Raw genomic sequence first — 23683 nt, 5'->3', positions numbered from 1 at the left:
AAAATGTGGAGAAAGTGAAGGGGTCTGAATACTTTCCGAATGCACTGTACCTCCTCAGTGTCCCTACAGAAAGCCTCTTGACTTCTCGTCACCGATAATCCACCATGCTTTTTATCTGGTTCACAGAGACTGAGACATCAGTAGGCAGAGACACCATGCAGAGACAGAAGTGCTAGATGTGACTGTGTTTTTCCACTGACTGGCTGACTGGCAGGTTTCAGTTTGGAAGATCTTCCAGAAAACTATCGTTCCATCTGTAGGTGAGGTGAGTCATTTAAAGAAATGAAAGAGAAACAGATCGAAAAAAAAAATATGTTTTAATTAACCTCAGGCATTTCAGCACGATCCAAAAGTATTTACAGTTCGAGACTTAACAGTCAGCAAGCTTAATATTCACAGAATCATTTCTCCCCAGATTCAGCTGAACTTCAGTGTCCAGCAGATTTACATCGACATTTTAGTCATTTTAAGCTCTTATCCAGAGTGACTTACAGTTAGTGCATTCATCTCAAGATAGGGATAGGGTTAGCTAGGTGGGACAACCATATAGCTCAGGCATACTAAGTAGATTATTCCTCAATAATGTAGCTATTTAGCAAAGTCAGTGTTATTTTGGGGTGGGGGGGGGGGGGGGGTAAAACTTGTGAGTGTTAGTTCACGAATGGTTATTTTAATTTGGGGGAGTGTGTAGGATCATTTTATGATACTCTTGGAAGAGGTAAGGCTTCAGATGTTTTGGGAAGATGGGCAGGGACTGCTGTCCTAGCTTCAAGGGGAACTGGTTCCACCATCGGGGTGCCAGGACAGAGAAGAGCTTTGACTGGGCTGAGCGGGAGTTGCCATAGGGGTGGGAGGGCCAAGAGACCAGAGGTGGAAAAGTGGAGTGCTTGGGTTGGGGTGTAGGGTTTCAGCATAGCCTGAAGGTAAGGAGGGGAAGTTCATCTTGCTGCTCCGTAGACAAGTACCATGGTCTTGTAGTGGATGGGTTGGTGTAGGGTTTGACCAAAGCCTGGAGGTAGGGAGTGGTAGTTATTCTTGCGGCTCCGTAGACAAGTACCATGGTCTTGTAGTGGATGCAAGCTTCAACTGGAAGCCATTGGAGTGTGCGGAGGAGTGGTGTCACATGGGACAACCTGGCAAGGTTGAACATCAGGTGGGCTGCGGCATTCTGGATAAATTTCAGGGCTTTGATGGCACAAACGGGGAGCCCAGACAACAGTGAGTTGCAGTAGTCCAGACTGGAGATGACAAGGGCCTAGATTCATGCCAAGGTTATTTGCACTCTGTGAGGCAGACTCTGTGATGTTGTCAATCATGGAGCAGCAGGCCTTCTCCGGGAGGAAGAGCAGCTCTGTCTTGTCGAGGTTGAGGTGGCACACATAGATGCGTGTTGCCAACTGTGTGTGCGAAGGGGGTGGCTGAGTGACTTGGTCTATAGAGAGAAAAGGAGAGGGCCTAGAACGAACCTTGGGGACACCAGTAGTGAGAGCGCGTGGTGCAGACACAGAACCTCTCCACATCACATGGTAGGAGGAGCCTGCCAGGTAGTATGCAATTCAATAGTGTGCAGAACCTGAGACGCCCAGCCCTGAGAGGATGGAGAGGAGGCAGAGCCTGAGACACCCAGCCCTGAGAGGATGGAGAGGAGGCAGAGCCTGAGACGCTCAGCCCTGAGAGGGTTGAGAGGAGGATCTGATGGTTCACGATAAGGCAGCAGATAGATCTAAGAGGATGAGAACCGAGAGAGAGTCAGCTTGGAAGTGTGGAGAGCCTCCGTGACACAGAGGAGAGCAGTCTGGGTTGAGTGACCCATCTTGTTAGGATCTAGAATATCGTTCTCTAGTTTCTGATGTCAATTGTTGGTTTCTTGAGGAGGGGAGCGACTCTGCCATTTTGAAGTCAGAGGGGATGCAGCCAGTGGTCAGGGATGAGTTGATGAGGGAAGTGAGGAATGGGAGAAGGTCTCTAGAGATGGTCTGAAGAAGAGAGGAGGGGATGAGAGAGGGAGGAGGGGATGGAGGGAGGGAGGAGGGGATGAGGGAGGGAGGAGGGGATGAGGGAGGGAGGAGGGGATGAGGGAGGGAGGAGGGGATGGAGGGAGGGAGGAGGGGATGAGGGAAGTGAGGAATGGGAGAAGGTCTCCAGAGATGGTCTGGAGAAGGGAGGAGGGTGTGGGGTTGAGCGGGCGGACGGAAATCACAAGTCGCAGGATTTCATCTGGCGAAAAAAAAGTCCAGACGTAGGGTAGTTCTGGGACCAGTGGATTCAATAGTGAATCACAGTGGATGTCGTCAACCTTCTGTTCAAAGTGGTTGACAAAGTCGTCTGCAGAGAGGGAGGAGGAAGGAGGGAGGGGGATTAAGGCGAGGAAAATAGTTTCCTAGGGTTAGAGGCAGAATCTTAAATTTAGAGTGATAGAAAGCAGCAGATACAGAGGAACAGAAGGTAGAGAAGAGGGAGTAAAATAATGATTTAGTTTTCCTCCATTTTCACTCAGCTGCCTGCAGCCCTGTTCTGTAAGCTCCTAATGAGTCATTTAGCTGCCTGCAGCCCTGTTCTGTAAGCTCGTAATGAGTCACTCAGCCACGGAGCAGGAAGGGAAGCCCGAGCCGGTTGGGAGCCGGCCGGTGGAAAGAAGACAGTGAGAGTCATAGGATGCAGAAAAAGAGGAGAGTCGGGTCGAAGAGGCAGAATATGGAGACAGGAGGGAGAAGGATTTAGCAGAAGGGAGAGAAGATAGGATAGAAGAGGAGAGAGTAGTGGGAGAGAGACAGAGAAGATTGCGACAGTGCATGACCATCTAGGTAGGGGCTGAGTGGTTATGGTTGGAGGAAAGGGAGAAAGAAAAGGAGATTGCGGTGAGCCATTGTCACGAAATGAGGTTATCAAGGTGTCAAGCTCATTGAGGAACTCTCTAAGGGAACCTGATGGGCGATAGATTAAAACAATGTTAAGCTTTAGTTGACAAGTGACATTGACAGCATGGAATTCAAATGAGGAGATGGACAGGTGAGGGAGAAAGGAGAAAATCTCCCATTATGAGAAACGAGTAGCCCTGTGCCACCACGGTGATGACCAGATGCTCTCGGATTATGAGAGAAAACGTAGTCAGATAAAGACAGGGCAACTGGAGTAGCAGTGTTCACTGGGGTGATCATGTCTCCGTCAGGACCAACAAGTCTAGGGACTGAAGGGCAGAATCAAGTCTAGGAACTGAAGGGCTGAGATGAACGCTAATTTTTTACCACAGACCGGCAGTTCTAAACGCAGTCCAGCAGATGTCCACATTTGGAAACTGTCTTTAGTTCACATTTGAAACGCTCTCCTTGTTCCCTTTGTCCTTGTTTCCCCTCTTCACCCATGACTTGCTGTCCACAGCAGAACAGGACAGTTTTGTGGTTAGAGGTCAGGGTTCAGTCTTTGTCCTTTTTTCTCTTTCCCCCCATGCCTTGCTATCCATGGCAGAACAGGACAGTCTTGGGGTTAGAGGTCAGGGTTCAGTCTTACAGACTCCACCAGTACAGGACAGTCTTGGGGCCAGGGTCAGGGTTAGAGGCAAGTCCTTGCTCCCCCCACCACTAGTACAGGAGATTATTGGAGCCAGACTGAAGCGCTCAGGTATCGCTGGCCTGCTGAGGGGTTATAGGTCAGGTTCAGGTGTCAGAGGCAGGTCCTTCTCCCCCCCACCACTAGTACAGGATAGTCTTGGAGCCAGACTGAAGCTTTCAGGTATTTCTGGCCTGCTGAATCTTCTCCTAAACTCATCTGTAGTAAAGTAATACATGAGAGGGTCCAGTCCTGAGTTGAGACTGGCAAGACAGAGGGTGACAGGATGGCATCGCAGCACCATCTCTCTGACCTCACAGCTCCCCAGGGCATCGGCCTTTGCCAGAAAGTCTAGTGGCATGGTGACATGGTATGGGGAGAAGCAGAGCAGGAACACTCCGGCACAGCTCAACACCATCCTCAACGCCCTCTTCTTCTCCCCATGGTCCTTCACCCCTCCCCCCTCCCCCTCCCCCCTGTGGACTCGCAGGCTGCCGGCTGACAGACAGGCGCAGGTCAGAACTAGGATCAGAGGGAGGATGAAGCCAACCAGCTCCGCCCCCACCATCAGAGCCCAGCCGGCCGCAGGGCTGACTTCACGCATGGGGAGCTCCGCAAAACACACCGCCACCAGGGAGGTAGGGCCAGGTGTAGGGGTTGGGGAAGAGGTGGGGGCATATGAGCTAGGACTGGAGGCATAGGGGTTAGGGGTAAGGTCATAGGGGGCAGTGTGAGTGTAGAGGTCAGGGGTCAGGCTGGTGTTTCGGAGCAGAGGGAAAGGCAGACAGCCGAGACAGACCAGCAACCAGCCAGCGGCACACACACACATGTCCCCTCGTCGTCTGTTGGAACGGTACCTCAGCGGGTGCATGATGAGCTCACAGCGCCGCACACTCACACACACCAGGAAGAATATAGAGGCGTACATGTTGACGTATTTCAGGTAGAAACACAACATGCAGAGAGGCTGGCCGAATGGCCAGGTATGGTTCAGGTAGTAGTAGATACGGAGAGGTAGGGAGAGGACCTGGAGGAGACAGAACATACAGGTAGTTAAATATATATACAGGTAGAGGTTAAAACAGGTAGATACAGAGAGGAACATACACCCTGACGTCAGTCGCGTCTATATAGGGATTGGATGAAGCTCAATATTAAATTAAAAATGTCCCTGTTATCATTTCTAAGCCAATATGACACCAATCTCTATGAAAATGTGCTAATCAATTGAAGGTATACAACACACTTACCAGATTTTTTTAACAGGGTTGTTATTTAGTTTTAAGATGATTACCTACGTCTACCAAACTCAAATTCTAGACGTCGAATTAAAACGAGACTATAGCGTCCATAAAGTGACCATTGGACTTAAAAAATGCAGGGTTTTGACTCAATTTGTTTGTGCAATAGTTTTTATTAAATGTATAATGTATCGCTGTCATGTGAACATTTACGTCCATTGCGAAACAACGAGGTGCTCCATTTTGTTTCGGGATGAAGCCCAGAGTCCTAACAGCGGGTCGGTTGCTCGGCAACAACACAGGTGCTTACTCCAGGCTGCCAGTCAGAAGAAGTGTGAACAAACCTACTGTAGATAGCTAGCTACATGGTGGTGTTCAAGCTGAGGTTAATCTATAAATGTAAACAAACCTAGGCTACTGTAGATAGCTAGCGAAATGGTGGTGTTCAAACTGAGGTTAATCAATAAATGCATACAGATATTTTGATTGGCTAGGTAGCTGTGTAACGTTAGTTTGATTGTACAAAGATAAACAGCTAGCATCTGTAGCTAGCTAGCTAACATCAGTCAGCTAACGAACAGGCAAAGAAAGGTATCTAGGTATATTTGTTAATTGACGGTTTGTTTCACATATAACTTCAGAAACTAGGTAGCTAGAGCCAGCTGAAGCTAGCTAACAATAGTTCGTTTACATCCACATGCCAGTCCTACAGTTTCCCACAAAACATAGCTAGCTAGCTAACGTGCATCAGTTCAAAACCATCACCAAACGTTGTAAAAATTGTCATGCTGCTACCTTACTATTCATGCAATGGGCTTTCGCAAAACTAGCTAGCTACTCCACAGTCCAGGCTACAGTAAGAGCTAGACACATTTCAAGTCAGACAGAACACAACCCAAACTGCAAAAAAAAAAAAAAAGCTAGCTAACAATAGTTAGTTTACATCCACATGCCAGTCCTACAGTTTCCCACAAAACATAGCTAGCTAGCTACTCCACAGTCCAGGCTACAGTAAGAGAACATAGCTAGCTAGCTACTCCACAGTCCAGGCTACAGTAAGAGAACATAGCTAGCTAGCTAACGTGCATCAGTTCAAAACCATCACAAAACATAGCTAGCTAGCTACTCCACAGTCCAGGCTACAGTAAGAGAACATAGCTAGCTAGCTAACGTGCATCAGTTCAAAACCACCACAAAACATAGCTAGCTAGCTACTCCACAGTCCAGGCTACAATAAGAGAACATAGCTAGCTAGCTAACGTGCATCAGTTCAAAACCATCACAAAACATAGCTAGCTAGCTACTCCACAGTCAGGCTACAGTAAGAGAACATAGCTAGCTAGCTAACGTGCATCAGTTCAAAACCACCACAAAACATAGCTAGCTAGCTACTCCACAGTCCAGGCTACAATAAGAGAACATAGCTAGCTAGCTAACGTGCATCAGTTCAAAACCATCACAAAACATAGCTAGCTAGCTACTCCACAGTCCAGGCTACAGTAAGAGAACATAGCTAGCTAGCTAACGTGCATCAGTTCAAAACCATCACAAAACATAGCTAGCTAGCTACTCCCACAGTCCAGGCTACAGTAAGAGAACATAGCTAGCTAGCTAACGTGCATCAGTTCAAAACCATCACAAAACATAGCTAGCTAGCTACTCCACAGTCCAGGCTACAGTAAGAGAACATAGCTAGCTAGCTAACGTGCATCAGTTCAAAACCATCACCAAACGTTGTAAAAATTGTCATGCTGCTACCTTACTATTCATGCAATGGGCTTTCGCAAAACTAGCTAGCTACTCCACAGTCCAGGCTACAGTAAGAGCTAGACACATTTCAAGTCAGACAGAACACAACCCAAACTGCAAAAAAAAAAAAAAAGCTAGCTAACAATAGTTAGTTTACATCCACATGCCAGTCCTACAGTTTCCCACAAAACATAGCTAGCTAGCTACTCCACAGTCCAGGCTACAGTAAGAGAACATAGCTAGCTAGCTAACGTGCATCAGTTCAAAACCACCACAAAACATAGCTAGCTAGCTACTCCACAGTCCAGGCTACAATAAGAGAACATAGCTAGCTAGCTAACGTGCATCAGTTCAAAACCATCACAAAACATAGCTAGCTAGCTACTCCACAGTCCAGGCTACAGTAAGAGAACATAGCTAGCTAGCTAACGTGCATCAGTTCAAAACCATCACAAAACATAGCTAGCTAGCTACTCCACAGTCCAGGCTACAGTAAGAGAACATAGCTAGCTAGCTAACGTGCATCAGTTCAAAACCATCACAAAACATAGCTAGCTAGCTACTCCACAGTCCAGGCTACAGTAAGAGAACATAGCTAGCTAGCTAACGTGCATCAGTTCAAAACCATCACAAAACATAGCTAGCTAGCTACTCCACAGTCCACGCTACAGTAAGAGAACATAGCTAGCTAGCTAACGTGCATCAGTTCAAAACCATCACAAAACATAGCTAGCTAGCTACTCCACAGTCCAGGCTACAGTAAGAGAACATAGCTAGCTAGCTACTCCACAGTCCATGCTACAGTAAGAGAACATAGCTAGCTAGCTACTCCACAGTCCAGGCTACAGTAAGAGAACATAGCTAGCTAGCTACTCCACAGTCCAGGCTACAGTAAGAGAACATAGCTAGCTAGCTAACGTTAACAGCCTCTCTGGCCTGTTGTTCAAGGCATCAGAAAAACTCAATAGTTTAATAACCGTAATACATTCCAGTACGCTCTTGTCTTCTTGACATGTGTGCTGATCAACAGTGCCAAACTAACAACTCTGCCATGTGTTGGCTATTTTTCAACTCTGCTGTGCACCCTTGTGTGAAGGTAGCCACAATAATTTCCAGTTTGCTTTGAATATAGTCCTCCATTGAAAGTGATTCAAACTGATACAAATAGTGGAATAATTACATATTTGGACTAGATAATGCTAAACAAGGTTGGGATGTTGTTCTATAAATTCAACAAAAGACAATAAAAATATGTTGAAATTGCACTGTGGATGTAATATACTTTAGATTTGCATTGGGAATATGCTGTACTTAACCAGTTGAAGCTATGGGGACGCTATTTCATCATTGACTATAGACTCAATAGCCTCGGTTTCTCGGATGACTGCCTTGCCTGGTTCACCAATTACTTTGCAGACAGAGTTCAGTGTGTCAAATCGGAGGGCATGCTGTCCGGTCCTCTGGCAGTCTCTATGGGGGTGCCACAGGGTTCAATTCTCGGGCCGACTCTTTTCTCTGTATATATCAATGATGTTGCTCTTGCTGCGGGCGATTCCCTGATCCACCTCTACGCAGACGACACCATTCTATATACTTTCGGCCCGTCATTGGACACTGTGCTATCTAACCTCCAAACGAGCTTCAATGCCATACAGCACTCCTTCCGTGGCCTCCAACTGCTCTTAAACGCGAGTAAAACCAAATGCATGCTTTTCAACCGATCGCTACCTGCACCCGCATGCCCGACTAGCATCACCACCCTGGATGGTTCCGACCTTGAATATGTGGACATCTATAAGTACCTAGGTGTCTGGCTAGACTGCAAACTCTCCTTCCAGACTCACATCAAACATCTCCAATCGAAAATCAAATCAAGAGTCGGCTTTCTATTCCGCAACAAAGCCTCCTTCACTCACGCCCGCCAAGCTTACCCTAGTAAAACTGACTATCCTACCGATCCTCGATTTCGGGATGTCATCTACAAAATGGCTTCCAACACTCTACTCAGCAAACTGGATGCAGTCTATCATAGTGCCATCCGTTTTGTCACCAAAGCACCTTATACCACCCACCACTGCGACTTGTATGCTCTAGTCGGCTGGCCCTCGCTACATATTCGTCGCCAGACCCACTGGCTCCAGGTCATCTACAAGTCCATGCTAGGTAAAGCTCCGCCTTATCTCAGTTCACTGGTCACGATGGCAACACCCATCCGTAGCACACGCTCTAGCAGGTGTATCTGACTGATCATCCCTAAAGCCAACACCTCATTTGGCCGCCTTTCGTTCCAGTACTCTGCTGCCTGTGACTGGAACGAACTGCAAAAATCGCTAAAGTTGGAGACTTTTATCTCCCTCACCAACTTCAAACATCAGCTATCCGAGCAGCTAACCGATCGCTGCAGCTGTACATAGTCTATTGGTAAATAGCCCACCCATTTTCACCTACCTCATTCCCATACTGTTTTAAAAAAAAAAAAAATTATTTACTTTTCTGCTCTTTTGCACACCAATATCTCTACCTGTACATGACCATCTGATCATTTATCACCCCAGTGTTAATCTGCAAAATTGTATTATTCGCCTACCTCCTCATGCCTTTTGCACACATTGTATATAGACTGCCCATTTTTTTTCTACTGTGTTATTGACTTGTTAATTGTTTATTCCATGTGTAACTCTGTGTTGTCTGTTCACACTGCTATGCTTTATCTTGGCCAGGTCGCAGTTGCAAATGAGAACTTGTTCTCAACTAGCCTACCTGGTTAAATAAAGGTGAAATAAAAAATACAAAATAAAAATTGGATAAAAAAAAGTTCCTGTTTTAAGCGCAATATTTTGTCACGAAAAGATGCTCGACTATGCATATAATTGGCAGCTTTGGAAAGAAAACACTCTGACGTTTTCAAAACTGCAAAGATATTATCTGTGAGTGCCACGGAACTCATGCTACAGGCGAAACCAAACAGGAAATGAGCAGAATTTTTGAAGCTCTGTTTTTCTATCGTCTCCTTATATGGCTGTGAATGTGCCGTGAACGAGCTTATGCTCTCTGCCGTTCATCCAAGATGTCTGCAGCATTGTGACGTATTTGTAGGCATATCATTGGAAGATTGGCCATAAGAGACTACATTTGCCAGGGCTCCGCCCGGTGTCCTTTGTCTAAATTTGTGCGTAATTCTCAGCTGCAATCATTTTCACATGCGATTCAGAGGGAGAAGCACACTTCCACGAACGATATATCTTTGAAGAGATATGTAGAAAAACACCTTGAGGATTGATTCTAAACAACGTTTGCCATGTTTCAGTCGATATTATGGAGTTATTTTGGAAAAAGTTAGGCGTTTTTATAACTGAATTTTCGTTTTTTTTTGGTAGCCAAACATGACGCAGAAAACGGACCGATTTCTCCTGCACAAATAATCTTTCAGGAAAACTGAACATTTGCTATCTAACTGAGAGTCTCCTCATTGAGAACATCCGAAGTTCTTCAAAGGTAAATTATTTATTTGAATGTTTTTCTGTTTTTTGTGAAAATGTTGCCTGCTAATGCTAAATGCTAATGCTAAATGCTAACGCTAAATGCTAAATGCTAGTTTTGCTATGGTTGAGAAGCATATTTTTGAAAATCTGAGATGACAGTGTTGTTAACAAAAGGCTAAGCTTGAGAGCTAGCATATTGATTTAATTTCATTTGCGTTTTTCATGAATAGTTAACGTTGCGTTATGGTAATGAGCTTGAGGCTGTATTCACGATCCCGGATCCGGGATGGCTCGCCGCAAGAAGTTAAACGGTACAGCCTAACCTATGGATTGTGCCCCCATTAAATGGGGTCAGTGACACTCACAGAACACACCTTTGTAGAGTTAACACAAATATTAGAATCTTAGCTCCAATTGTGCCCATGTGCTTCCCTTAAACGGGGCTTTGTTGTTTCATCGCCCCCAATGCATTCAAAGGATCACGGTCATGGAAGACTGAAAATCCCTATACATACTATGGTTTGCATGTCCTACCAACGGACCCTATCATGCAGAATTCCTGGTTGGAGTTCATTGGTCCCCAGTGCAGTGGTGGTTTCGTATCGAAACGTAGTCAAAAACGCAAGTTGAAAAGCATAAACAGTGGGCCGTCCTGTTCTGTACTTATGTAACCTTTATGTAACTAGGCAAGTGAGTGAAGATATTTTCTTATTTACAATGACAGCCTACCCTTGACAAACCCGGATGACACTGGGCCAATTTTGTGCTGCCCTATGAGACTCCCAATCACAGCCGGATGTGATGCAGCCTGGATTCAAACCAGGTACTGTAGTGACACCTCTTGCACTGAGAGGAAGTGTCTTAGACCACTGCGCCACTCGGGAGCCCAGTAGCTAGACTATAGACTGCTGGATATGTACCCTACATGGCTATTCTAGACTATAGACTGCTGGATATGTACCCTACATGGCTATTCTAGACCATAGACTGCTGGATATGTACCCTACATGGCTATTCTAGACCATAGACTGCTGGATATGTACCCTACATGGCCAAGCTAGACCATAGACTGCTGGATATGTACCCTACATGGCCAAGCTAGACCATAGACTGCTGGATATGTACCCTAAATGGCCAAGCTAGACCATACTCTGGATATGTACCCTACATGGCTATTCTAGACCATAGACTGCTGGATATGTACCCTACATGGCCAAGCTAGACCATAGACTGCTGGATATGTACCCTAAATGGCCAAGCTAGACCATAGACTGCTGGATATGTACCCTAAATGGCCAAGCTAGACCATACTCTGGATATGTACCCTACATGGCCAAGCTAGACCATAGACTGCTGGATATGTACCCTACATGGCCAAGCTAGACCATAGACTGCTGGATATGTACCCTACATGGCCAAGCTAGACCATAGACTGCTGGATATGTACCCTACATGGCCAAGCTAGACCATAGACTGCTGGATATGTACCCTACATGGCTATTCTAGACCATAGACTGCTGGATATGTACCCTACATGGCCAAGCTAATCATCTGTCCTTTGTTGCATCACTCACTACCGGGTTCCAAACTGCCTCTGGAAGCAACGTCAGCACAACAACTGCTCGTCGGAAGCTTCATGAAATGGGTTTCCGTGGCCGAGCAGCCGCACACAGGCCTAAGATCACCATGCTCAATGTCAAGTGTTGACTGGAGTGGTGTAAAGCTCACCACCATTGGACTCTGCAGCAGTGGAAACGCGTTCTCTGGACTGACGAATCACGCTTCACCATCTGTCAGTCCGACGGACTAATCTGGGTTTGGCAGATACCAGGAAAACGGTACCTGTCCCAATGCATAGTGCCAACTGTAAAGTTTGGTGGAGGAGGAATAATGGTCTGGGGCTGTTTTTCATGGTTCAGGCTAGGCACTTTAGTTCCAGTGAAGGGAAATCTTAACGCTACAGCATGAGGATTCTGTGCTTCAAGCTTTGTGTTTACCCCCCATGTGGAAGAACTTGACTGACCTGCACAGAGCCCTGAACTCAACCCCATCGAATACCTTTGGGGTGATATATATATATATACACACAGTATATCACAAAAGTGAGTAGACCCCTCACATTTTTGTAAATATTTGAGTATATATTTTCATGTGACAACACTGAAGAAATGACACTTTGCTACAATGTAAAGTAGTGGGTGTACAGCTTGTATAACAGTGTAAATTTGCTGTCCCCTCAAAATAACTCAACACACAGCCATTAATGTCTAAACCGCTGGCATCAAAAGCGAGTACACCGCTAAGTGAAAATGTCCAAATTGGGCCCAAAGTGTCAATATTTTGTGTGGCCACCATCATTTTCCAGCACTGCCTTAACCCTCTTGGACATGGAGTTCACCAGAGCTTCACAAGTTGCCATTGAAATCCCCTTCCATGACGATGTCACGGAGCTGGTGGATGTTAGAGACCGTACACTCCTCCATGACGACATCACGGAGCTGGTGGATGTTAGAGACCTTGCACTCCTCCACCTTCCGTTTGAGGATGCCCCACAGATGCTCAATAGGGTTTAGGTCTGGAGACATGCTTGGCCAGTCCATCACCTTTACCCTCAGCTTCTTTAGCAAGGCAGTGGTCGTCTCGGAGGTGTGTTTGGGGTCGTTATCATGTTTGAATACTGCCCTGCGGCCCAGTCTCTGCTTCAGTATGGCATTCATGGTTCCCTCAATGAACTGTAGCTCCCCAGTGCCGGCAGCACTCATGCAGCCCCAGACAATGACACTCCCACCACCATGCTTGACTGTAGGCAAGACACACTTGTCTTTGTACTCCTCACCTGGTTGCCGCCACACACGCTTGACACCATCTGAACCAAATAAGTTTATCTTGGTCTCATCAGACCACAGGACATGGTTCCAGTAATCCGTGTCCTTAGTCTGCTTGTCTTCAGCGGGCTTTCTTGTGCATCATCTTTAGAAGAGGCTTCCTTCTGGGACGACAGCCATGCAGACCAATATGCAGTGTATGGCGTATGGTCTGAGCACTGACAGGCTGACCCCCCACCCCTTCAACCTCTGCAGCAATGCTGGCAGCACTCATACGTCTATTTCCCAAAGACAACCTCTGGATATGACGCTGAGCACGTGCACTCAACTTCTTTGGTCGACCATGGTGAGGCCTGTTCTGAGTGGAACCTGTCCAGTTAAACCGCTGTATGGTCTTGGCCACTGTGCTGCAGCTCAGTTTCAGGGTCTTGGCAATCTTCTTATAGCCCAGGTCATCTTTATGTAGAGCAACAATTATTTTTCTCAGATCCTCAGAGAGTTCTTTGCCATGAGGTTCCATGTTGAACTTCCAGTGCCCAGTCAATATGAGGGAGTGTGAGAGCGATGACACCAAATTTAACAAGATGGCGTAGCAGTCGGACGTGTGTTTTGTCTTGTCCCGTCCTGTCTGGTGTAAATATAGTTTTCCTCGTTTTTTTTTCTGTATATATTTCGTACATATTTTAATCTCACTTTCCAACTACAGGCTGAATATACTCTCCTGCAACCATCCTCATCGGCAGACTCGACAGCCTTGGTTTCTCAAATGATTGCCTCGCCTGGTTCACCAACTACTTCTCTGATAGAGTTCAGTGTGTCAAATCGGAGGGTCTGCTGTCCGGACCTCTGGCAGTCTCTATGGGGGTGCCACAGGGTTCAATTCTTGGACCGACTCTCTTCTCTGTATACATCAATGAGATCGCTCTTGCTGCTGGTGAGTCTCTGATCCACCTCTACGCAGACGACACCATTCTGTATACTTCCGGCCCTTCTTTGGACACTGTGTTAACAACCCTCCAAGCAAGCTTCAATGCCATACAACTCTCCTTCCGTGGCCTCCAATTGCTCTTAAATACAAGTAAAACTAAATGCATGCTCTTCAACCGATCGCTACCTGCACCTACCCGCCTGTCCAACATCACTACTCTGGACGGCTCTGACTTAGAATACGTGGACAACTACAAATACTTAGGTGTCTGGTTAGACTGTAAACTCTCCTTCCAGACCCATATCAAACATCTCCAATCCAAAGTTAAATCTAGAATTGGCTTCCTATTTCGCAACAAAGCATCCTTCACTCATGCTGCCAAACATACCCTTGTAAAATTGACCATCCTACCAATCCTCGACTTTGGCGATGTCATTTACAAAATAGCCTCCAATACCCTACTCAACAAATTGGATGCAGTCTATCACAGTGCTATCCGTTTTGTCACCAAAGCCCCATATACTACCCACCATTGCGACCTGTACGCTCTCGTTGGCTGGCCCTCGCTTCATACTCGTCGCCAAACCCACTGGCTCCATGTCATCTACAAGACCCTGCTAGGTAAAGTCCCCCTTATCTCAGCTCGCTGGTCACCATAGCATCTCCCACCTGTAGCACACGCTCCAGCAGGTATATCTCTCTAGTCACCCCCAAAACAAATTCTTTCTTTGGCCGCCTCTCCTTCCAGTTCTCTGCTGCCAATGACTGGAACGAACTACAAAAATCTCTTAAATTGGAAACACTTATCTCCCTCACTAGCTTTAAGCACCAACTGTCAGAGCATCTTACAGATTACTGCACCTGTACATAGCCCACCTATAATTTAGCCCAAACAACTACCTCTTTCCCAACTGTATTTAATTAATTAATTTATTTTGCTCCTTTGCACCCCATTATTTTTATTTCTACTTTGCACATTCTTCCATTGCAAAACTACCATTCCAGTGTTTTACTTGCTATATTGTATTTACTTTGCCACCATGGCCTTTTTTGCCTTTACCTCCCTTCTCACCTCATTTGCTCACATTGTATATAGACTTGTTTTTTTTTTTTTTTTTACTGTATTATTGACTGTATGTTTGTTTTACTCCATGTGTAACTCTGTGTCGTTGTATGTGTCGAACTGCTTTGCTTTATCTTGGCCAGGTCGCAATTGTAAATGAGAACTTGTTCTCAACTTGCTTACCTGGTTAAATGAAGGTGAAATAAATAAAAAATAAAAAACCCGCATCACCCAATGTGGTACGGATCTGCTTTTTCTATACTTTAGAACCGGAACCCTCATCAGAAGCTAGCCAGCTAACTAGCTACTAGCTAGTAGCTAGCCACTGCTAGCGGTCTTCAAAGCTAACTAGGACACCAGCGCAACATCAACCCAGAGCATATCAGACTGCTTTTTCTCTACCACATCTCCGGATTCCTACCGCAAGCTCTGAACCTTTACACCGGATCATCGCAACTAGCTAGCTGCAATCCGAGTGGCTACTCCTGGCTAACGTCTCTGTCCCAGAGCAAGCACCAGTTAGCCTTGAGCTAGCCTCGAGCTAAGCCCATCTCCCGACTAGCCGAAGAGGTCCAACAATACCTATTTTGCCAATTGGCCTGGACCCTCTACTGCCGACACGGAGCCCCGCCGATCCATCACGACTGGTCCGCCGACATAATCGTCCGAGGTGGTTTCAACAGGCTTTTCCGCTACGACATCGCCAAAGATCCATCTGCTGGCCAAGGCCCGCGAGCTTTCTGAATCGCTGTGTCTCCAGCTCACCTAGCGTACTAGAGCACCTGTAGCATACTCCTGGGCTACAATTACCCGGGCCCACGACCGGTCTGTCGATGTCACCGCATGAAGAGGAATAAACAGACTCACCCCATCGCGACGTCCCCAAAGGTTAACTCTCTAGCCCTCGCTATCTCCCTGCTTGCTAATTCGGCCTGCTAACGGCTAGCTTGTCAAGCTCCGGTCCGCTAACTGCTACCTTGTCTAGCCCGGGCCTACGAACTGTTAGCTTGTTAGCACAGGCCTGCTAACCGTTGAACCACCGCGTCCCAATCACTCTCTGACCCCATTTACTTTCTATCTCTTTTTGATTTTTAATTTGTTTATACCTTCCGGAAACCTGCCTCACCCAATGTGATACGGAATCGCTATTACTTTTAATTTGAATTTTATGACACACTCAAGAACCTCCAGACGCTAACCAGCTAACTAGCTACAAGCTATTTAGTCATTGTTAGTTTTTTAAAAACCTGGATAACACTCGCCAGCCCAGCTTCCCTGCCCATCCACCGCTGCCCCCTGGACACTGATCTCTTGGCTACATAGCTGACGCACGCTGGACTGTCCATTAATCACGGTACTCCATTCTGCTTGTTTGTTTCACCTGTCGGCCCCGTTGCCTAGTCAACGCCATTTTACCTGCTGTTTGTTGTGCTAGCGGATTAGCCTCGCCTACTGTTTTTAGCTAGCTTTCCAAATTCAACACCAGTGATTACTGTATGTCTCTCTCAGATGTCAATATGCCTTGTATACTGTTGTTCAGGTTAGTTATCATTGTTTTAGTTCACAATGGAGCCCCTAGATCCACTCTGCATACCCCTGTTACCTCCTTTGTCCCACCTCCCACACATGCGGTGACCTCACCCATTACAACCAGCATGTCCAGAGATACAACCTCTCTCATCATCACCCAGTGCCTGGGCTTACCTCCGCTGTACCCACACCCCACCATACCCCTGTCTGCGCATTATGCCCTGAATATATTCTACCATGCCCAGAAACCTGCTCCTCTTATCCTCTGCCCCCAACGCTCTAGGCGACCAGTTTTGATAGCCTTTAGCCGCACCCTCATACTACTCCTTCTCTGTTCCGCGGGTGATGTGGAGGTAAACCCAGGCCCTGCATGTCCCCAGGTACCCTCATTTGTTGACTTCTGTGATCGAAAAAGCCTTGGTTTTATGCATGTCAACATCAGAAGCCTCCTCCCTAAGTTTGTTTTACTCACTGCTTTAGCACACTCTGCTAACCCTGATGTCCTTGTCGTGTCTGAATCCTGGCTCAGGAAGGCCACCAAAAATTCAGAGATTTCCATACCCAACTATAACATCTTCCGTCAAGATAGAACTGCCAAAGGGGCGGAGTTGCAGTCTACTGCAGAGATAGCCTGCAAAGTAATGTCATACTTTCCAGGTCCATACCCAAACAGTTCGAACTACTAATTTTGAAAATTACTCTCTCCAGAAATAAGTCTCTCACTGTTGCCGCCTGCTACCGACCACCCTCAGCTCCCAGCTGTGCCCTGGGCACCATTTGTGAATTGATCGCCCCCATCTAGCTTCAGAGTTTGTTCTGTTAGGTGACCTAAACTGTGATATGCTTAACACCCCGGCAGTCCTACAATGTAAGCTAGATGCCCTCAATCTCACTCAAATCATCAAGGAACCCACCAGGTACAACCCTAACTCTGTAAACAAGGGCACCCTCATAGACGTCATCCTGACCAACTGGCCCTCCAAATACACCTCCGCTGTCTTCAACCAGGATCTCAGCGATCACTGCCTCATTGCCTGTATCCGCCACGGAGCCGCAGTCAAACGACCACCCCTCATCACTGTCAAACGCTCCCTAAAACACTTCTGTGAGCAGGCCTTTCTAATCGACCTGGCCCGGGTATCCTGGAAGGACATTGACCTCATCCCGTCAGTTGAGGATGCCTGGTCATTCTTTAAAAGTAACTTCCTCACCATTTTAGATAAGCATGCTCCTTTCAAAAAATGCAGAACCAAGAACAGATACAGCCCTTGGTTCACTCCAGACCTGACTGCCCTCGACCAGCACAAAAACATCCTGTGGCGGACTGCAAAAGCATCGAATAGCCCCCGTGATATGCAACTGTTCAGGGAAGTCAGGAACCAATACACGCAGTCAGTCAGGAAAGCTAAGGCCAGCTTCTTCAGGCAGAAGTTTGCATCCTGTAGCTCCAACTCCAAAAAGTTCTGGGACACTGTGAAGTCCATGGAGAACAAGAGCACCTCCTCCCAGCTGCCCACTGCACTGAGGCTAGGTAACACGGTCTCCACCGATAAATCCATGATTATCGAAAACTTCAATAAGCACTTCTCAACGGCTGGCCATGCCTTCCGCCTGGCTACTCCAACCTCGGCCAACAGCTCCGCCCCCCGCAGCTCCTCGCCCAAGCCTCTCCAGGTTCTCCTTTACCCAAATCCAGATAGCAGATGTTCTGAAAGAGCTGCAAAACCTGGACCCGTACAAATCAGCTGGGCTTGACAATCTGGACCCTCTATTTCTGAAACTATCTGCCGCCATTGTCGCAACCCCTATTACCAGCCTGTTCAACCTCTCTTTCATATCGTCTGAGATCCCCAAGGATTGGAAAGCTGCCACAGTCATCCCCCTCTTCAAAGGGGGAGACACCCTGGACCCAAACTGCTATAGACCTATATCCATCCTGCCCTGCCTATCTAAGGTCTTCGAAAGCCAAGTCAACAGACAGGTCACTGACCATCTCGAATCCCACCGTACCTTCTCCGCTGTGCAATCTGGTTTCCGAGCCGGTCACGGGTGCACCTCAGCCACACTCAAGGTACTAAACGATATCATAACCGCCATCGATAAAAGACAGTACTGTGCAGCCGTCTTCATCGACCTCGCCAAGGCTTTCGACTCTGTCAATCACCATATTCTTATCGGCAGACTCAATAGCCTCGGTTTTTCGGATGACTGCCTTGCCTGGTTCACCAATTACTTTGCAGACAGAGTTCAGTGTGTCAAATCGGAGGGCATGCTGTCCGGTCCTCTGGCAGTCTCTATGGGGTGCCACAGGGTTCAATTCTCGGGCCGACTCTTTTCTCTGTATATATCAATGATGTTGCTCTTGCTGCGGGCGATTCCCTGATCCACCTCTACGCAGACGACACCATTCTATATACTTTCGGCCCGTCATTGGACACTGTGCTATCTAACCTCCAAACGAGCTTCAATGCCATACAACACTCCTTCCGTGGCCTCCAACTGCTCTTAAACGCTAGTAAAACCAAATGCATGCTTTTCAACCGTTCGCTGCCTGCACCCGCACGCCTGACCAGCATCACCACCCTGGATGGTTCCGACCTTGAATATGTGGACATCTATAAGTACCTAGGTGTCTGGCTAGACTGTAAACTCTCCTTCCAGACTCATATCAAACATCTCCAATCGAAAATCAAATCAAGAGTCGGCTTTCTATTCCGCAACAAAGCCTCCTTCACTCACGCCGCCAAACTTACCCTAGTAAAACTGACTATCCTACCGATCCTCGACTTTGGCGATGTCATCTACAAAATGGCTTCCAACACTCTACTCAGCAAACTGGATGCAGTCTATCACAGTGCCATCCGTTTTGTCACTAAAGGACCTATACCACCCACCACTGTGACCTGTATGCTCTAGTCGGCTGGCCCTCGCTACATATTCGTCGCCAGACCCACTGGCTCCAGGTCATCTACAAGTCCATGCTAGGTAAAGCTCCGCCTTGATATTGATATATACAGAGAAAAGATTCGGCCCGAGAATTGAACCCTGTGGCACCCCCATAGAGACTGCCAGAGGACCGGACAGCATGCCCTCCGATTTGACACACTGAACTCTGTCTGCAAAGTAATTGGTGAACCAGGCAAGGCAGTCATCTGAAAAACCGAGGCTACTGAGTCTGCCGATAAGAATATGGTGATTGACAGAGTCGAAAGCCATGGCGAGGTCGATGAAGACGGCTGCACAGTACTGTCTTTTATCGATGGCGGTTATGATATCGTTTAGTACCTTGAGCGTGGCTGAGGTGCACCCGTAACCGGCTCGGAAACCAGATTGCACAGCGGAGAAGGTACGGTGGTATTCGAGATGGTCAGTGACCTGTTTGTTGACTTGGCTTTCGAAGACCTTAGATAGGCAGGGCAGGATGGATATAGGTCTGTAACTGTTTGGGTCCAGGGTGTCTCCCCCTTTGAAGAGGGGGATGACTGTGGCAGCTTTCCAATCCTTGGGGATCTTAGACGATATGAAAGAGAGGTTGAACAGGCTGGTAATAGGGGTTGCGACAATGGCGGCGGATAGTTTCAGAAATAGAAGGTCCAGATTGTCAAGCCCAGCTGATTTGTACGGGTCCAGGTTTTGGAGCTCTTTCAGAACATCTGCTATCTGGATTTGGGTAAAGGAGAACCTGGAGAGGCTTGGGCGAGGAGCTGCGGGGGGGGCGGAGCTGTTGGCCGAGGTTGGAGTAGCAAGGCGGAAGGCATGGCTAGCCGTTGAGAAATGCTTGTTGAAGTTTTCGATAATCATGGGTTTATCGGTGGTGACCGTGTTACCTAGCCTCAGTGCAGTGGGCAGCTGGGAGGAGGTGCTCTTGTTCTCCATGGACTTCACAGTGTCCCAGAACTTTTTGGAGTTGGAGCTACAGGATGCAAACTTCTGCCTGAAGAAGCTGGCCTTAACTTTCCTGACTGACTGCGTGTATTGGTTCCTGACTTCCCTGAACAGTTGCATATCGCGGGGACTATTCGATGCTATTGCAGTCCGCCACAGGATGTTTTTGTGCTGGTCGAGGGCAGTCAGGTCTGGAGTGAACCAAGGGCTATATCTGTTCTTAGTTCTGCATTTTTTGAACGGAGCATGCTTATCTAAAATGGTGAGGAAGTTACTTTTAAAGAATGACCAGGCATCCTCAACTGACGGGATGAGGTCAATGTCCTTCCAGGATACCTGGGCCAGGTCGATTAGAAAGGCCTGCTCACAGAAGTGTTTTAGGGAGCGTTTGACAGTGATGAGGGGTGGTCGTTTGACTGCGGCTCCGTAGCGGATACAGGCAATGAGGCAGTGATCGCTGAGATCCTGGTTGAAGACAGCGGAGGTGTATTTGGAGGGCCAGTTGGTCAGGATGACGTCTATGAGGGTGCCCTTGTTTACAGATTTAGGGTTGTACCTGGTGGGTTCCTTGATGATTTGTGTGAGATTGAGGGCATCTAGCTTAGATTGTAGGACTGTTGGGGTGTTAAGCATATCCCAGTTTAGGTCACCTAACAGAACAAACTCTGAAGCTGGATGGGGGGCGATCAATTCACAAATGGTGTCCAGGGCACAGCTGGGAGCTGAGGGGGGTCGGTAGCAGGCGGCAACAGTGAGAGACTTATTTCTGGAGAGAGTAATTTTCAAAATTAGTAGTTCGAACTGTTTGGGTATGGACCTGGAAAGTATGACATTACTTTGCAGGCTATCTCTGCAGTAGACTGCAACTCCTCCCCCTTTGGCAGTTCTATCTTGACGGAAAATGTTATAGTTGGGTATGGAAATCTCCGAATTTTTGGTGGCCTTCCTGAGCCAGGATTCAGACACGGCAAGGACATCAGAGTTAGCAGAGTGTGCTAAAGCAGTGAGTAAAACAAACTTAGGGAGGAGGCTTCTGATGTTGACATGCATGAAACCAAGGCTTTTTCGATCACAGAAGTCAACAAATGAGGGTGCCTGGGGACATGCAGGGCCTGGGTTTACCTCCACATCACCCGCGGAACAGAGGAGGAGTAGAATGAGGGTGCGGCTAAAGGCTATCAAAACTGGTCGCCTAGAGCGTTGGGGACAGAGAATAAAAGGAGCAGATTTTTGGGCATGGTAGAATATATATTCAGGGCATAATGCGCAGACAGGGGTATGGTGGGGTGCGGGTACAGCGGAGGTAAGCCCAAAAGGAGGTATCAGGGGTATGAAGAGTGGAACTAGGGGCTCCATTGTAAACTAAAACAATGATAACTAACCTGAACAACAGTATACAAGGCATATTGACATTTGAGAGAGACATACAGCGAGGCATACAGTAAGGTGTTGAATTGGGAGAGCTAGCTAAACAGTAGCTAAAACAGTAGGTGAGACAACAACAGCTAATCAGCTAGCACAACAACAGCAGGTAAAGGTGCGTTGACTAGGCAGGTGAGGGTCGGATTAACTACACACAGAGCCTGAGTGAGGCTGGGGCCAACAGATAAAACATAAACAAGCAGAATGGAGTACCGTGATTAATGGACAGTCCAGCATGCATCAGCTATGTAGCCAAGTGATTAGTGTCCAGGGGGCAGCGGTGGATGGGGCAGGGAAGCTGGACTGGCGAATATTATCCAGGTTTTAAAAAACTGGCTGGCTGTGGCAAAAAAAAAAAAATTATAAAAAAAAAAAGCCGCTAGCAGTGGCTAAAAATGACTAAATAGCTTGTAGCTAGTTAGCTGGTTAGCTTCTGGAGGTTCTTGAGTGTGTTCTAAAAATTAAAAATAATAGCGATTCCGTATTACATTGGGTGAGGCAGGTTACCGGAAGGTATAAACAAATTAAAAATCGAAAAGAGATTGAAAGTAAATATGGGTCCAGTGAGTGTTTGGGACGCGGCGATTCAGACAGTTAGCAGGCCTGTGCTAACAAGCTAACAGTTAGTAGGCCGGGGCTAAACAAGGTAGCAGTTAGCGGACCGGGGCTAAACAAGCTAGCAGTTAGCGGACCGGGGCTAAACAAGCTAGCAGTTAGCAGGCCGAATTAGCAAGCAAGGAGATAGCAAGGGCTAGAAAGTTAGCCTTTGGGGGGCGTCGCGATGGGGTGAGTCTGTTTATGCCTCTTCATGCGGTGACATCGATAGACCGGTCGTGGGTCCGGATATTGTAGCCCAGGAGTATGCTTCGGTGGTAGCACAGGAGCTCTGGCCGGGCTAGCTTCAAGCTAAGTGGGTGGAAACGCTAGCCAGGAGTAATCATCCGGGGTTGCGGTTAGCTAGTTAGCTAGTTGTGAAGATCCAGCTGAAAATGTTCCGTTTGCGGTGGGAATCCGGTGGGAATCCGGGGATAAAAAAATAATAGGTCCGTTATGCTCTGGTTAGAGTGGAGTTGTTCGAATTGGCGAGAGCTTTCCGAGCTAAAGGTTAGCTGATGACCGGTTAGCTGAAGACCGCTAGCAATGTTTTGCTGACTGATAGCTGGTAGTTAGCTGGCTAGCTTCAGTTGAGGGGTTCCGGATCCGAAGTAAATATAAATACTTTAGAAAAAATTGCTACATTGGGTGAGGCGGGTTGCAGGAGAGTATTTAGAAGTTGAGGTTTAGCAAAATTATGTTAGCCAGCATCCCGGGGGTCGCCTCTTCACTGTTGATGTTGAGACTGGTGTTTTGCAGGTACTATTTAATGAAGCTGCCAGTTGACGACTTGTGAGGTGTCTGTTTCTCAAACTAGACACTAATGTACTGTACTTGTCCTCTTGCTTAGTTGTGCACATGGGCCTCCCACTCCTCTTTCTATTCTGGTTAGAGCCAGCTTGCGCTGTTCTGTGAAGGGAGTAGTACACAGCGTTGTACGAGGTCTTCCGTTTCTTAGCAATTTCTCACATGGAATAGCCTTCATTTCTCAGAACAAGAATAGACTGACGAGTTTCAGAGTTCAGAGTTCTTTGTTTCTGGCCATTTTGAGCCTGTAATCAAACCCACAAATGCTGACTCTCCAGATACTCAACAAGTTTAGAGAAGGCCAGTTTGATTGCTTCTTTAATTAGAACAACAGTTTTCAGCTGTGCTAACATAATTGCAAACATAATTGGGTTTTCTAATTATCAATTAGCCTTTTAAAATGATAAACTTGAATAAGCTAACACAACATGCCATTGGAGCACAGGAGTGATGGTTGCTGATAATGGGCCTCTGTACGCCTATGTAGATATTCTATAAAAAAATCAGCCGTTTCCAGCTACAATAGTCATTTACAACATTAAAAATGTCTACACTGTATGTCTGATCAATGTAATGTTATTTTAATAGACAAAAAAAAATATTTTCTTTCA

The 23683-nt window shown here is 46.9% G+C and overlaps 1 protein-coding gene across 1 annotated transcript in view; it reads right to left on the bottom strand.

Annotated features, from left to right (window-relative positions):
* Window positions 1-300: 300 nt before the first annotated feature.
* The window catches only part of gpr174 (G protein-coupled receptor 174), a 42658-nt gene continuing 19275 nt past the window's right edge, over window positions 301-23683 (bottom strand). Inside the window, exon 3 of the mRNA XM_029646512.2 lies at window positions 301-4573. Coding sequence (XP_029502372.1) covers window positions 3641-4573 — 933 coding nt within the window. The 3' untranslated portion in view covers window positions 301-3640. The remainder of the gene's footprint in view (window positions 4574-23683) is intronic.

Source organism: Oncorhynchus nerka, linkage group LG6, assembly GCF_034236695.1.
Source record: "Oncorhynchus nerka isolate Pitt River linkage group LG6, Oner_Uvic_2.0, whole genome shotgun sequence".
NCBI lineage: Eukaryota > Metazoa > Chordata > Actinopteri > Salmoniformes > Salmonidae > Oncorhynchus > Oncorhynchus nerka.
This window is presented reverse-complemented; position numbering and strand designations above follow the sequence as displayed.